We start from the raw sequence: 15985 nt of genomic DNA on the forward strand, positions 1-15985 counted from the left end.
TGATGAATTGTGTATAGTTGTGTCAGTATGGGTAGGTTTATGATATACGGAGAACTCATGTTTGTTGTGTAGTCTGGAAATCGTTACATCTAGAAAGTTTATGGAGTTATTCTGTTCTGTTTCTATTGTAAACTCAATATTATTATGAAGTGAATTAATATATGATAGAAATTGGTCAAGTTGTCTGTTAGTTCCTGTAAAGCATACTAGTATATCATCCACGTATCTCCACCAATATAAGAACTGTTTAAACACGGGATGTTTAGAAATTGTGATTTATGAACCAACTTGAAACAACAATTTCTAAACATCCCGTGTTTAAACAGTTCTTATATTGGTGGAGATACGTGGATGATATACTAGTATGCTTTACAGGAACTAACAGACAACTTGACCAATTTCTATCATATATTAATTCACTTCATAATAATATTGAGTTTACAATAGAAACAGAACAGAATAACTCCATAAACTTTCTAGATGTAACGATTTCCAGACTACACAACAAACATGAGTTCTCCGTATATCATAAACCTACCCATACTGACACAACTATACACAATTCATCATCCCATCCTACACAACACAAATTAGCAGCCTACCATAGCATGATACATAGACTGACAGAAATTCCCATGACAAAAAATAACTTTGAGATAGAACTAAACATCATTAAACAAATAGCAGTAAACAACGGCTATAACGAACAAACAGTTAACAAAATTTTAAACCAAAAACTCCATAAGAAAGCCCTGAAATTAGTGTATCCACCACCACAGAAAGAACCCAGTACCTTCTGCTCTCTCACATATACTGGCAAGATAACAACAAAAATAGCCAGATACATAAAAAAGAAAGGAATAACACCAGCTTTCAGAACTAACAACAACTTAAGCAAATATATTAAGAACAATAAAAGCCGAAAGAGAAAGCAACTACAGAGTGGTGTGTACAAATTAACTTGTGGTGACTGTCCGAAAACATACATCGGTCAAACTGGCAGAACTTTTGACAAACGGATAGCAGAACACAAAAGGGCATTCAACAATAGAAAAACAGACACTTCTACATACGCACTTCACCTTCTGGATCATAATCATTCTTTCAATGAAGAGTTTCAAATTCTACATATTCAAAATAAAGGCCTTAAGCTATCTTTTTTAGAATCTATGGAAATTAATAAACTGAAAAATACAGATATAATTCTGAATGACCAACTCGAGAAGAACAGATCCCCACTCCTCAACCTATTCAGTTGAAGACTTAAAAAGGCAAACACATTGTAAACTATGTCACTTGAGAAAGGCACTCCGCCGAAACAGCTGTAGTCACTTAGTTATAATAAATTTTGTGGAAGTATAGAAAACAAACGTTTTCAGTGTTTTATTGTTAGATAAAATAATTTATATACATACATACATAAACGAAATTATACCCCAACTTACACAAATTCAACTTATGCGATTATCACTCAGTCTCACCTATCTCTTCAGTTCGGGGTATTATTGAGTATCTAATTTAAGTCATAAGTGTATTAATGCAATATTACCCATCATGAACAGGTACAGCTGATGTGTGGGTAGCTCCACTATCCACCACTAGGCAGGTAGGCCTTCCATTAGCAAAAGCAGCCAAACTAGCATTCTTGGCTAAGTATAATGCTGGTACTCCATATTTCTCAAACATTAATTCTGCCATTTCTTCTCTCTTTACTGGAGTAATCCATGGAGGCTCTGTAAGGAGTATAGGATGGTCCTTAGGAATTGCCCGTAGAGCTTGGTTATAGATATAATCCAAGAAATTTTCGAACATATCCCAATTTTCCACCATGCCTTCTTTCAAAAAAGAGGATAATTCCATTCCTAGAAAAAAAATATTTGATGTAAGAAAAAAAGATAGTTGAAAGGTAGTGTTAAATACATATATAGTAAATCCTGAATAAGCTAGAATCCTGTGTACAACAGAAATTTGGTAGTTGCCCACACTTTATAATAAAACAAAGCCTAACCTGAACAATACAAAATCCTGTATGCCAGAAAATTTATTACTGGTTATGAAATTTTGTTTTATTAATTAATTAAAAATGCACGTCAGCTAGGATGACTAGAAACTTGGAATACTTAGAGTACCATCTGAGGCCCATTGGAAATTCATAGGATGGGGCCCCAAGAAAAATTGTCACAGTGTAATTTAATTTTATTAGGTCCAATTATTTATCAGTCAGAGACAACTATATGAAATAAAAATTAATGGAGAATTAGTTAATTCTGTCAGATAATATTGAAGGTCGTCATATTCAGCTTGTCGTATTCACAAAGTAGGAGAGGAAATGGGCATTAAAATAAACTCAAACAAAATCAATTTGATTTTAGTCGTAACTAACATCCAGATGTAGAGCTTCAGTTAAATGGAGTCAAAGTTGAAAAAGTTCCAAAATGACATATTTGAGAACTGTCTTAATGGACCAACTACACTCGGGTGCAAAAAAATCGATCCACTGAAAATTTGGTCATTTTTGATGTCTTGAATTTCCTAAACCTGTTGTCCGATTTAAGTGATTTTTTTTACCATGTTATAGCCTTATCCATTGACAATATCGATGTAATAATATTGTTGCTAGACAGGTAAACTGTCATTGTATACCGGGTGTACGAATCAAACTGTATTTTTTTCTCAAAGTTCGCATCACCCTGTGGACTATTCTAGCGTTTATAAAATACTGAAATTAAAAACCATTTTATTTTAAAAAAATTTTAAAAAATTTCTCGAGAAATGCAAATCACATTTGGTGGGTTTTAAGACGTAATTATTGCACATACAATTAAGAGTTTAATATTCACCATTAGCGCCCAAACGGGTATTAAGACCGATCATATTACCCGTATGCACGCCAATGGTGAATATAAAATTCTTAATTGTATGTCAAAAAATGTGCAATAACTACGTCCTAAAACCCACCAAATTTGATTTGCATATCTTAACTGGTTTTAAAGCAATAAATAAAACGTAAGTTTGTAAAAAAAAATTGAAGGCACTCGTGGGAGTGCCGACAGAAGTGAAAACTTCTTATAGTATATAAATTACAAGCTCAATCCTTTTTCCCCATCCAAAAAGAAGTGCTATACCTATATCATATACGCGAAGCGTATGCCCTATGTTATTTAGGGAGCGTTCAAGTATTACGTAACGCAATTTTTGAGGATTTTTGACCCCACCTCCCCCCATGTAACGCACCGTAACGTTTTTTTGTACCCCCCTCCCCCTACCTAAACGTTACGTAACACCCAGGTGTCCATTTGAACCTAAATGGAAAACGAGGTTGCGAACAGTACCGGAAACTCGGTAAAAGAACTTTGTTATTATTTTAATGGCATTTGAGATAATAATAAAAACTTACAATCATCATTCAGCCTTAAATGTCCACTGCTGAACATAGGCCTCCTCCCCTCGTTTCCAACCACGTCTATCCTGCGCCGCTCTCATCCAGTTTTTATTTAGTTTTCTTAAGTCGTCAGTCCATCTTGTAGGCGGTCGACCGACGTTTCTCTTGTCTTCGCTTGACCTCCATTCCAATAACCTTTTTGTCCATCGCCCATCTGTCATTCTGGCAATATGTCCTGCCCATCTCCACTTCAACCTGGCTAGCCTTTCGATGACGTCAGTCACCTTTGTTCTTCTCCTGATTTCTTCGTTTTTGATTTTGTCTTGCAGAGTTATTCCTAACATTGAGCGCTCCATTCTTCTCTGCGTTACTCTTAGTTTGGTAGCCGAGGCTTTAGTTAAAGTAAGTGTTTCTGATCCGTACGTCAAGACTGGGAGGACGCACTGATCAAATACCTTTCTCTTTAGGCATGTGGGCAACTCACTTTTAAAAGTTTCTCTGTTTTCCAAATGCTGCCCACCCAAGAACGATTCTTCTATTCAGTTCATGTGTCTGGTTATCCCTGCCACTCGTAATTTCATGTCCCATGACATGAAATATGTTCAAAACTTACAATAATAATCTTTTATTATTAATTTTACATTTACATTTTCCCTACTTGGCCCCATCCTTACATACATTTTTGGTTTCATTCTTTATTGTTCTTCTCATGCATTCTTCTATTTTATCTTTTTTAATAAAAGCTTAAAATAAAATAACATATTTATTATTTCAATATTTTATTTTGCTTAGTAAAAATTTTTGTATAACGAATATTATACGATGTTACCAGTAGTTTCGGAAAAATAGTGAAAAAAATGTGTAAAACTTTTTGTTCTTCAACGCCCTGTATCGTGAAAACGCATGCCGTTACATAAATTATTTAGTAAGCAAACCCCAATTATTTTTTAATTTTTCATCTATCCTAGAGATCGTGTTACCTTTTTCTGAAACACCTTGTATATATATAAGAAGGCACTTATGGAATAAAATTATTTCTGTCCTTGTTTTAAATAATTTTAAAAAACGCTGGGACTTGTAGATTTTCATATATAAAAATGTGTGCTTTTTAAACATAAATTTAAATGTACAGGGTGATTCATGCAAGCCTAGCGTAGTCCATTATCTTTAATTTTAATTAAACACCCTGTATATTTTTGTTTTTAGAAGCTGCTAACAACCTCATCTCAAAAATGTGTATTATGTAGGGTTTATTGTGAATAAGGCAAGGTGAAATTTTGAAATTATGTATAATTTTCGTCAAGATGTTAATCACATAAAACTTTGAAATTAATAATTCAGGAATCACACTTTAAATAAGGGTATTATTTTTTAAAATATCTATCACTTTTCTAAACTAAGTATCAATATAGTGGGTTTTGTATTTAATGCTTTTTATTTAAAGACATTTTTAAATAATTTGAAAATTTGCGTATTTAAAACATTAGTGAATACCTACCTACTGCTGAAAACGATACTGCATGTTATGGACTTAAATTACCCATTTAATTTTTACCAAAATATAAAGTACCTACCTATCTATTCATCAGATAAACCCATAAATAACTCCGAGGGAACAGTTCCGGATATTGGAAACATAATATATGACACATGGTCTTTTGAAAACAAAACAATTCTCAATGAAAGAATCTCTTGTTATCTTAGGTTAGGCACTTGACATCATTTTTACCCTGAAAATCCTATGTCGCTAACTTTACCATCAAATATAATTTAGGTGAAGTGAAACGAAAGAAGATTATGCGCTGTTGGATGTTGGGCTTTGGGTTGTATAATATGAATGAGAAATGGTTTATATTTGAGCAATGAATTTTTTTCAGAGTTTTCGGTTGATTTTATACAGTTTTCAGTAGATAAGTAGATTGGAGTTCAAACCAGTAGGTTTTATACAGTTTTCAGTAGATCGGAGTTCAAATCAGTAGGTCTGCTGAAAAATCAGTAGACAAATCATAATACAATTCAGGGGTCTATGTAAAACATAAAAGAATTATGTAGTTTTTTTTATTTAAATTAAAAAAGAATGTTACGTAACGCGCTGTTCGAACCCCCCTCCCCCCATGTAACGCGCCGTAACCTTTTACAAAACCCCCCTCCCCCCAAACTGCGTTACGTAATACTTGAACGCTCCCTTATGTATACATACACATAATTAATATACGTACAAAATTTATTTCAGCGAAGTGATGACGGTCGCAAATTCAATATTTTTCCCCATCCAAGAAGTACACAACGTTAATAAAGAAATTTTCACTTAAAAATGTATTTCGTCGAAGCGACGACAGTCGCTAATTTGATATTTTTCCCCATCCAAAAAGTGCACCACGTCCTTCAAGAAGTTTTCACTTCAAATATTTATTTCGTCGAAGTGATGATGGTCGCTAGTTTAATACTTTTTCACATCCAAAAAGTGCACAACGTCCCTAAAGAAGTTTTCACTTCAAAAATTTATTTCGTCGAAGCGATGACGGTCGCGATGACGGTTCCTAATTCAACTTTTCCCCCATCCAAAAAGTGCATAACGTCCATAAAGAAATTTTCACTTCAAATATTTATTTCGTCGAAGCGATGACGGTCGCTAATTTAATACTTTTTCCCATCCAAAAAGTGCACAACGTCCCTAAAGAAGTTTTCACTTCAAAAATTTATTTCGTCGAAGCGATGACGGTCGCTAATTCAATACTTTTTCCCCATCTAAAAAGTGCACAACGTCCCTAAAGAAATTTTCACTTCAAAAATTTATTTCGTCGAAGCGATGATGGTCACGATGACGGTCGCTAATTTAATACTTTTTCCCCATCCAAAAAGTGCACAACAACCCTCAAGAAGTTTTCACTTCAAAAATTTATTTCGTCGAAGCGATGACGGTCGCCAATTTAATACTTTTTCCCATCCAAAAAGTGCACAACGTCTCTAAAGAAGTTTTCACTTCAATACAAATATGTACGTACAAAATTTATTTCGCCGAAGAGATGACGGTCGCGAAATAAATCCTTTTTTCCCATCTTAAAATAGGTTTTACATTTATTTTAGATTTAAATACTTCTATACAATTTATATATACATACAAATATTATATGTATAGCATAAGCGATGACGGTCGCAATGACGGTCGTGATGACGGTCGCAATGACGGTCGCGAATTCGCTGCTTTTTCCCCTATCCAAAAATCGCACAACGTCCCTAAAGAAGTTTTCATTTCAAAAAATTGAACATCCCGTATCTCGGAAACGAAGCGTTTGCGGACATATGATTATAAAGCAAACTGTCATTATTTTCTCATGCAAAATTACCCCTTAAAGTTTGTCGCACTTACATATTTAGAAACACCTTAGAATCGCCTAGAACATGGCTAGTTGTTAAAGTACCTAACTTTTTTATTATCCAACATAAGCGAATGAATCTAGAAACAGAATGTTAAGAAAACCTGAGGCTATAGTTGGTGTTTAATTTCAGTATTCTATAGACGCTGGAATAGTCCACAGGGTGATGCGAACTTTGAGAAAAAAACATAGTTTGATTCGTACACCCGGTATACAATGACAGTTTACCTGTCTAGCAACAATATTATTACAGCGATATTGTTAATGAATAAGTCTATAACATGGTAAAAAAATCACTTAAATCGGACAACAGGTTTAGGAAATTCGAGACATCAAAAATGACAAAATTTTCAGTGGATCAATTTTTTTGCACCCGAGTGTAGATCCAGATATACAAATAAAACGCAGAATAGCAATGACTAAAACTACTTTTATGAAAATGGAGTAATTTCTTTGCAATAATCATCTCAGTTTAGAACTCAGACAAAGAATGGCTAAGTGCTACGTTTGGTCTGTACTTTTGTATGGTGCAGAAGTGTGGACACGAAAAGTATCGACAATGATCAGAATTGAAGCATTGAAAATGTGGATTCATAGACGGATGTTGAAGATATCTTGGACCGCAAGAAAAACTAATGAGGCAGTACGAAGGAGGATCAACAAAGATAGAGAACTGCTAAAGACTGTTAAACGCCGGAGAATCCCTTATCTGGGACATATAGTGGGGGGAAATCGATATAGAATACAACTGATCCTTAAAGGCAAAATAGAGAGTCGTAGAAGTGTAGGAAGAAAACAAGTTTTTTGTTTAAAAACATTCATGAATGGACAGAGCCATGCGGTACAACTTTTAAATATGATGCAAATCTTCTAAATGCCGCCCCTTAAATATTATTGAAACTTAACTTTTATTTTTATTAATTGAAAATACACAAAATGAACGAAAACTTGTATTTTAAAAACAAAATATACTTACACAGGCACAAAATTTCGGGCTAATTCTTTTTAAATGCATTGATTTTTTTCGAATCCGCAGAAAACGAATAAGTGTTTTTAAAAAATTTAATTGTAGAATGAAAGATTACATTATTACTGAGGGCCGAAGTCCCTGAAAACTTCTATAATGTTTATTTCAGTAAGTTACAGGGGTGAAAAGAAAAGAAAATTGAGTGTCGATTTTTAATTTTAAATATCTCATTAAAAGGAACTTTTTGTTTTGAGTCTATGGGACTTTCACTTTTGTTTATTCTAATATAGTCTTTCATTCTGCGTTTAAATTTTTCAAAATTATGTATTAGTTTTTTCAGGATTCGAAAAGAATGAATGCATTTTTGAAAAGCATTAGACCGAAATTTTGCTCCTACGCTCTTAAATGAAATATGTATTAACATTACATTAAATAACATTTAAAAAATTACAATTTTACCCTTCTGACTTTAATTTTGGCAAACTCATCAATCAGATTGGTGTAATCTAAAGTAGCAGATAGTTAGGACTCTATTGCAATGAGTGCTAAATTTCTTAGTTTTGTTTGTCTAATCTTATGGAGCTTCGTAAATAGTTTTTAATAATTTTTAATTTTGAAAAACTTCTTTCCCCACTAGCTACCGAGACAGGGAGTGTTAATAAAATTCTCAGTGATAAGAAGTTCACAAAAAGTTCCAAATCTCCAAAGATTTCATCAAGTATGGTATCATAATTTGGGATATATCACAATTCTTCCAGAAGATCATTTGCCTCTATATCAGATTCTTTGTCTATTGAAAGTATTGAATGAAGTTGCATACAATATTTTTCTAGTGTTTTATAATATATTTTCCTCAATTTAAAAATATGATATAAAAATTTAAAATTTTTATTATGAGTTTCTAGAAGCGAAAATCGATCAATCAAAGAATTTAGGGCAAGGTCTAAAATATAGATGAAACAAACACTTTTTTCTCCTGGCTCGAATTTCATTTTCTCGTTTTCTGCAATTTCATTAGCAGTAATTTTCATTTGGTCATAGCCAGACTGTCTGTAACTTTTCATTTTTTCTATAGTTTCTGATTATGCCGCCCCCTTGTGATGCAGCCTGATGCGATTGGCCCTGTGAATGGACTCAGATATCAAGTGCAGCACAATTATTCCATATTGTAGAAAATTTAGAAGCTTTCACAGTTGTGATTGCCAATGTCGGATAATTCTGATATGGCATGTGAAGAAGAAGGTAAATCAGTGAGAAATGTTGCAAAGTGGCAGATTGCAGAACACTAAAATCAGAAACAATGTAATTCATTAGAAGGAAATGTGATTTCAGTTGATTAATAATGATGTCCAATACTCGCCAAATTATATTCACTTTGAACAATCTTTCTGGTCCTTGAAAACGCTCATTTTCTCCTTTGACCTCAAGGGTCAATATTGGGACCACTTTTATTTCTAATCTATATTAATGATCTTCCACAGATAGACCTTATCAGTTCATTTACTTTTTTTTCTGATGACACTACTATTATTATCTGCAAGAATCATGATCGTAAAGCAGCAATAGAGGCATCAAAACAAGCACAAGATAAGGCAGAACAATGGTTTGCTGCAAATATGCTTCTAAACCTCAATAAAACCCAATCTTTGATTTTTTCAATAAGACAGCTTCCTTCTGGAGATGCAGACAAACAAATAAAATTTTTGGGGGTTTACTTGGATGCAGGACTGTATTGAAAAGCTCATACAAGGTCCCTTGCTGCTAAGTTAGGATCTGCAACATTTCTGATTAGAAGACTTTCTGAATGGGTATCTCAATTCACTTTACAACAGGCCTATTTTGCACTGTCATTCACACATCAGCTATACAATTTTGGTATGGGGTCACAATGCTGGAGCCAAAGATGTCTTTCGCATTCAGAGAAGAAAAGTAATGATAATTTTGCTGGCCTGTCCTATCAGAAAGAATGTTGGCAAGCATTTGTTGCACTGCACACATACTATACCTTCGCTATTTATTTTAGAGAGTATTGTTCATGTAAAATAAAATATAGATTGTCATCAAAGACATGAGGATGTACACCAATATGAAACCAGAAATAAGCATGCCTTAATGCTGCCCTACACCAGCCTCCAAAGAAGTAGAGATGGACCATACTCTTATGGTATAACATTTTACAACAAGCTGCCTTCTAAAATTACTGAATTGTCAATTTTATAATTTAAAAAAACAATAAAGAATTTGTTCATTAGTCAGGCATTTTACAGCAATGATGAATTTTTCCAGTCTTGCTGTATGGCGCAGAGGCATGGACACTAACGGAAACATTAATGAGGAAGCTGGAGGCATTCGAAATGTGGGTGTATCCATGTATCCTCAAAATATCCTGGACGACCCACACCACCAATGTAGAGGTATTGCGCCGAATGGGAAAACAAAAAGAAATCTCTTTCACAAATTAAGAAACGGAAACTTGAATACTTCAGTCATATTATGAAACATGATAAATATCATATACCCCAACTGATAATACTGGGTAAAATAGAAACCAACATATCAATAGCAACCCGGAAAAAGAAGACACTCATGGCTTCGAAAGTTACATCAATGGTTTTGACTAACATCGATTGAGTTATTCAGAAACGCCAAAAACAAAATTAAAATTGCTATGATGATAGCCACAATGTCCACAACGGGCAAGGCACATGAAGAAGATGAATTTTTAAATTTTAACTTTAATGTCTGGAACTGGGTTGTAAATTGTTGAATTGTATTCTGTTTATACCTGGAAACCCAGAACATACGGTTTGTATTAACTAATGTATGTATTATTTTATACTATCATCATCATCATTATCATCATCATCAATGGCGCTGCAACTCTTCGTGAGTCTTTGCCACATTTACTATTGCCTTCTATGTTTGTCGGTCTTGTGGCACTAATTCCCATTGTCGTACTCCCATTTTCTCTAGATCTTCTTTGACAGCATCTTTCCATCTTTTTCTAGGCCGCCCTACAGACCTTTATTATTATTTTATACTATGCCTTGTGTTTTTATATTTGTGAACCAAAATTGTTCCTTATTGTTTAATGTATACAGTGGAACCTCGATTATCCGTCTCTCCATTAACCGTCATCTCTGTTAACCGTCAGGGTCCGTACATAAGTTGTATTGACTACATAAGCAAAAATTGGGTCATCAATTCATTTTGTTTGAGCATTGCGATAAGTCAAACGAAATTCGCTGAAATGTACAGTGTGGTAACAAATGAAGTTATGGCTGAATGGCTGTTTTGTTTTTATTGGCTTAAGATGACATAAACGAATTGGTAATTTGTGATAAGAGTGCAAACAGCTATCGATTGCTGACAGATGATGAAATCATTGAAATGGCAAAAGAGGCGGACGAAACAGTTTCAGAAGCTGAAAATGTCGATAATGTTATTGCAACTGACAAAGATTTGCGTAAAGAAGCTAGAGAAGCTGCATCGCACATGCAACAATTCATCGAGTGGTATTCTTGACAAGAAGAAGCCAATAAAGTAGATTGCATGAGCTTACAAGGATTAAGAAAAATGTGAAGCATCAGTAAAAGAAACAATGATTTCAGAATATTTTAAACCAAATTGATTTGATTGTACGAACAAAAATTTCTCTTATCTTGTAAAACAAAACATATATGTAAATAAAATTTGAGAGTTGTACTATCAATTTTCAATTTTTTTTTAATGTTCTTTTAACCGTCTTTTCGATTATCGGTCATACCCTTGGTCCGGCGCCCTGACGGATAATCGAGGTTTCACTGTATAAGTACTTTTGTATATTACCATGAATAAATTAATTGACTTCTTAAAGTTCATCAACATGGTGTTTCACCTTCCTCTGAGGAGTTTTAAAAAATTCAGGGTTGGGGACCACTTTTCTGCTACATTATTTGCTTTCTTTTTTAAATGTTCACATTTAAGTAGGTACCTTTTGCAATTCTTCCAAACAAATAATGTTTAAGGCATTTGATTGGTAGGTTTCGAGTGAAGTACTTTTGAGGTTGAGTCGTTAGTTTGTGGAATTTTGCAGTGAAAAAACAATAACATAATAAAATTGTAGTTCTAAATATTCTTCCGTGAGTAAAATAGCTTATTTCTTTCATCTGATTTACAATTTAACATCAATCATTTTCATCAGAGCTTTTTGGACTTCAACAAATCCAAATTTTAAAGCAAAAATAGCATCATAAAATCATAACATACTGCCCATCTAGTAGAGTTCAATGTTTTTAATAAGTTGAAGACTTCCTTTCTTTATCACACATTATAATACTTGATAGATAAGATATTCCATCGTTTGATAATATGACCAAAAAAATTATAAACTTGTTGAACCATTTAAAAAAATGTCTATGAATAATCTCTCTTATTGCATCGTGTAGTACTATAATAATTAAGTTCATCTCAAAATACAAAAACACTAATGTTTTGTATTTTGAGAAAGATTTCTGAAATAAATAAATAAATATAATAGCTTTATTGCCATTTCAGTTTCCATAACATAACAGTTTCCCATTTCTAGGGTAAAAATTTAAAATACATTTTTAGTTAGTATACAATCAGTATGTTAAAAATAAAGAGTGAGAACAATTTAATTAAACAAATCACTATGTAAATAAGAAATAAAAAAGAATACAAAAAAATACTCCATACTCCATAAACCAATGTGGTATCAACTAGATACTAGATGATTAATTGAGCATGAGAAAATATCACAATGGTTGCATATTTTGTTATAATTATCTCACATAACATAAATGGGTGACTTCAGTAACATGTTTGTTCTCGCATGTGGACAGACAAGTAAACACAATAGTTGACCTGGAAGTTATTCGTGGCACATTAAATCTAAATTGGCCTAATATATCACTGCAGGCAATACAGTTGTGTAACAACTTAAATAAAAATGAAACCGAAAATATGATTCTTCTCAACTCTAAACTTACAATATTAAACCTGTTACATAACAAATCGTAATCATAACCATGCTGCCGTGCTTAGCAAAAACGCTGTATATGCAGAGACATCACATTCGAGTAAAATCGATTTTAGTTTAAGAATTCGTATACATTTACACAGAATACGGCATAAGATGCGGTGTGTTTAATGTGTTTTGGCCTAACTTGTCATTTTTAGTAAGCAAATAAGATAGATGTACATTTGGGTTAGAAAAAAGTAAAAATTTCATTTTTTCAGATTTTTGCAGATGCTGCGTTTTTGCTCAGCACAGCAGCATGGGCAGGATATACTCCATCAACCTTAAATGCTAAATATTTTAAAAGTTAAATTAAAAGATAAATAGGATACCAAATTAAGCTACAATATTTTAGTTTTGTTTGCACCAGCAATAGATACAGCAGTTTAATCTGTCTTATATCGCTAAAATTTCTACAGTTTCTGATGATAAAACCGTACATTTTCATAGCATCGGATACTCTCTGTTCAATGGTTGTTAAAGGTTAATTTTGAATCAAATATAACTCCTAAATCTTTAATGCTATTACATTTTTGTAGTTCTGACCCCTGAATTACATAATTAAAATGGAAATAAACTTCAAATAAATTTATTTTAAAATCAAATTGTGACTCAATTCAAACATTAATGTTTTGTATTTTCAGAATGTATGGATGTACATCAAATGAACTTTTCAGAGCAGCTGTCTCTAAAGTCTGAATAGCTATGATGATTGCCGACCTCCATTGTGGATGTGGAGATGGCACTTGAAGGAACAATAGAAGGCTGTCTAATACTCCATAATATGTCTTCTTAAGTATTAGAGGGTGCAGTAAGAGCAGCCAAAACTATGGGAACTATTACCTAATCTTCAGCTCAACTGGTAGCGTATGCAGATGATATTGCACTGGTTACTAGAGACATGGATAGAAATATCATGGCAGAAATGATAGAACGGATGAAATAAATGGGTAATAAAACCTACTGGAACTACCAAAAATTCTTAAAAGAAAAACACATTAGTAAGACAACCAAATTAAAAATTTACAAGACAATGCAATAAGACCAGTTGTTAGCACCTATGGTTCAGAAACGATGTGCTTAACACAAAAAGTTGAAATGAAGTTAGAAATCTTAGAGAGAAAGATAATTCGACAAATAATAGGACCGGTGAGGATAGGTGTAGGCTAATTTAGAAAGTTAACCACTGAAATGGTAGAAATTAAAGAAGCCATCCAGGGTGAAGATATAATCAAGTTCGTAAAGTCGCAAAGGAAAAGAAAATGACGTATGGCGCAGAAGATATAATTTTGAACTATATGCAGCATACAACGACCCCGACGTCATAACATCCATAAAAATCGGACGTCTGTGCTGGATGGGCCATGTTGAACGGATGTTGGAGACCGAAACACCAAAACATATAATGAGGCAAGCACCAGTAGGGAAAAGGTCATAGGGAAGACCCAAACTTAGATACATGGAACAAGTGGAACAAGATCTGAAAACACTTGAGATTACCCACTGGAAGAACAAAGCAAAGAACAGAACAGAATGGAGGAAAATCCTAGAACAAGCCAGGACCCAAAAACTGTTGTCGAGCTACTGATGATGATGAAATGCGCAAAGGTTTGGGTGGCTGGGACACACAGAACGAGCTAACCCAGATTCTACACTAAAGCGAATAACTGCCCGGAGACCAAGAAGAAGACCCAAAACAAAATCAGATCAAGTCAAAGAGAGATCAAGTCTTAGGAGATATAAAGAAGCTATGAATCTACAATTTGAAGGAGCAGTGTAAGGTCTAGAAAAAATGGAGGAAAATTGTAGACAGGGCCAAGTCACACAACATGCTGCTATAAAAATAAAAAGACAAGAGCAGACTGATTCACTGCAACAAAAGAGCCCAAAAGGGCAGCAAACACTCTGTCAGGAGTGAGTAAGCCATGATGATGATTAAGAGTATTAAGAAATAGGATAGCCATATAATATTAAAGTTTCACACCAGACTTGAAAACAATATATTATTATTTTTCTAGGAAAGAACTGTTTTACTTGGATCATTTAGTTCTTCATTATTAAGTACTGACTAATTTTGGATAACTTGTTGTTTTTTTTCTTCAGATTCCCTTTTTCTGTTTCGTTTTTCGCTCCCACTCATATTTTCTAGAACTAGTCATGTTGATATCTAACTTTCACAATAATTTACTTTACTTTGCCTTTATTTGCAGGTTCAATAAAAATAAAACTATGAAAAATCAAAGTCACAAATAACCCATTGTCACAACAATCAAATGAAGAATGCATATGCATAGTAAAGTCCTCAGTACTTAAAAAAATACAAATAATCTGGGATTCCCCTAACAACATGCCTCCCTAAACCAACAATGCCTGAAAAAAGTACTTTCTTGGTTAAGGAAATGTAGGATTTCTCCAATCCTTTTCTTATCAATGCTTTGTACTGAATTGAATGTAGGATATGCCTGGACCTGGACATATCACATATCCTTCAGATCAGCAATCCCTGTGTCATGTGGGGAGTCATGCAATGCCTAATCTAGGAATATTTTATCCATCTCTAGGAATTATACATAATAATGTAAATTTATCATAATTTTAAAACATTTAAAGGGTTTATTCCAATGTATTTTTGGTGGTTCAGCATGTGATCAACCTATATCAACACCAATGGTGATCTTTTTAGATTGAAAACATTCTATGATTTGATGTAGCCCTTTAAGCATTTTAAAAATTTTTCCTTGCGGATTTTACCTATTATTCACTTACCTGGTCTCCATACATGGATGGCAAGAAGACCAATATTGTATCTTGTCACAGGAATATCTTCATCACTATCTAGCCAAACACCAATTGTCGAAGGAATATCGACTTTAGGGCTGTCTTCACCGGCATACCCTGCTCTAACAGTATTATGACCAATATCGAATACAAGAGCCCCAACTTCATCTAGAAAAGATAAGGTTATGAAAAATATAAACATTTTTAATATAAATTTTAATAACGTACCACCTCCATATACGGCACCGCTCATTTTGTAATTAACTACAAATAGTTATTCGCACTTCTTCTAAATTAGACAGTCTTCACTTAACACAGAAACAATTTTTGTAAAAATTTGCCGGATGAATTCCTGTTTACAAAACAAACATGGCTAATTCTGTCGCGCCAACTTTATTTTTGCATTGATTTGCGCTAGTGTTACCAACGTGCGAAACGAACTCCTAATATGGACAAGATTA

General features: G+C 33.6%; 1 protein-coding gene across 1 annotated transcript in view; it reads right to left on the minus strand.

Annotated features, from left to right (window-relative positions):
• LOC126893315 (actin-like protein 6B) overlaps nucleotides 1-15941 on the minus strand; it is a 61813-nt gene extending 45872 nt beyond the window's left edge. The window contains exons 1-3 of the mRNA XM_050663356.1: nucleotides 15753-15941; nucleotides 15513-15692; nucleotides 1550-1862 (exon numbers count right to left, since the gene is read on the minus strand). Coding sequence (XP_050519313.1) covers nucleotides 1550-1862; nucleotides 15513-15692; nucleotides 15753-15777 — 518 coding nt within the window. The 5' untranslated portion in view covers nucleotides 15778-15941. The remainder of the gene's footprint in view (nucleotides 1-1549; nucleotides 1863-15512; nucleotides 15693-15752) is intronic.
• Between the last annotated feature and the right edge of the window lie 44 nt (nucleotides 15942-15985).

The sequence above is a fragment of the Diabrotica virgifera genome, chromosome 10, assembly GCF_917563875.1.
Source record: "Diabrotica virgifera virgifera chromosome 10, PGI_DIABVI_V3a".
In the NCBI taxonomy this organism is placed as follows: domain Eukaryota; kingdom Metazoa; phylum Arthropoda; class Insecta; order Coleoptera; family Chrysomelidae; genus Diabrotica; species Diabrotica virgifera.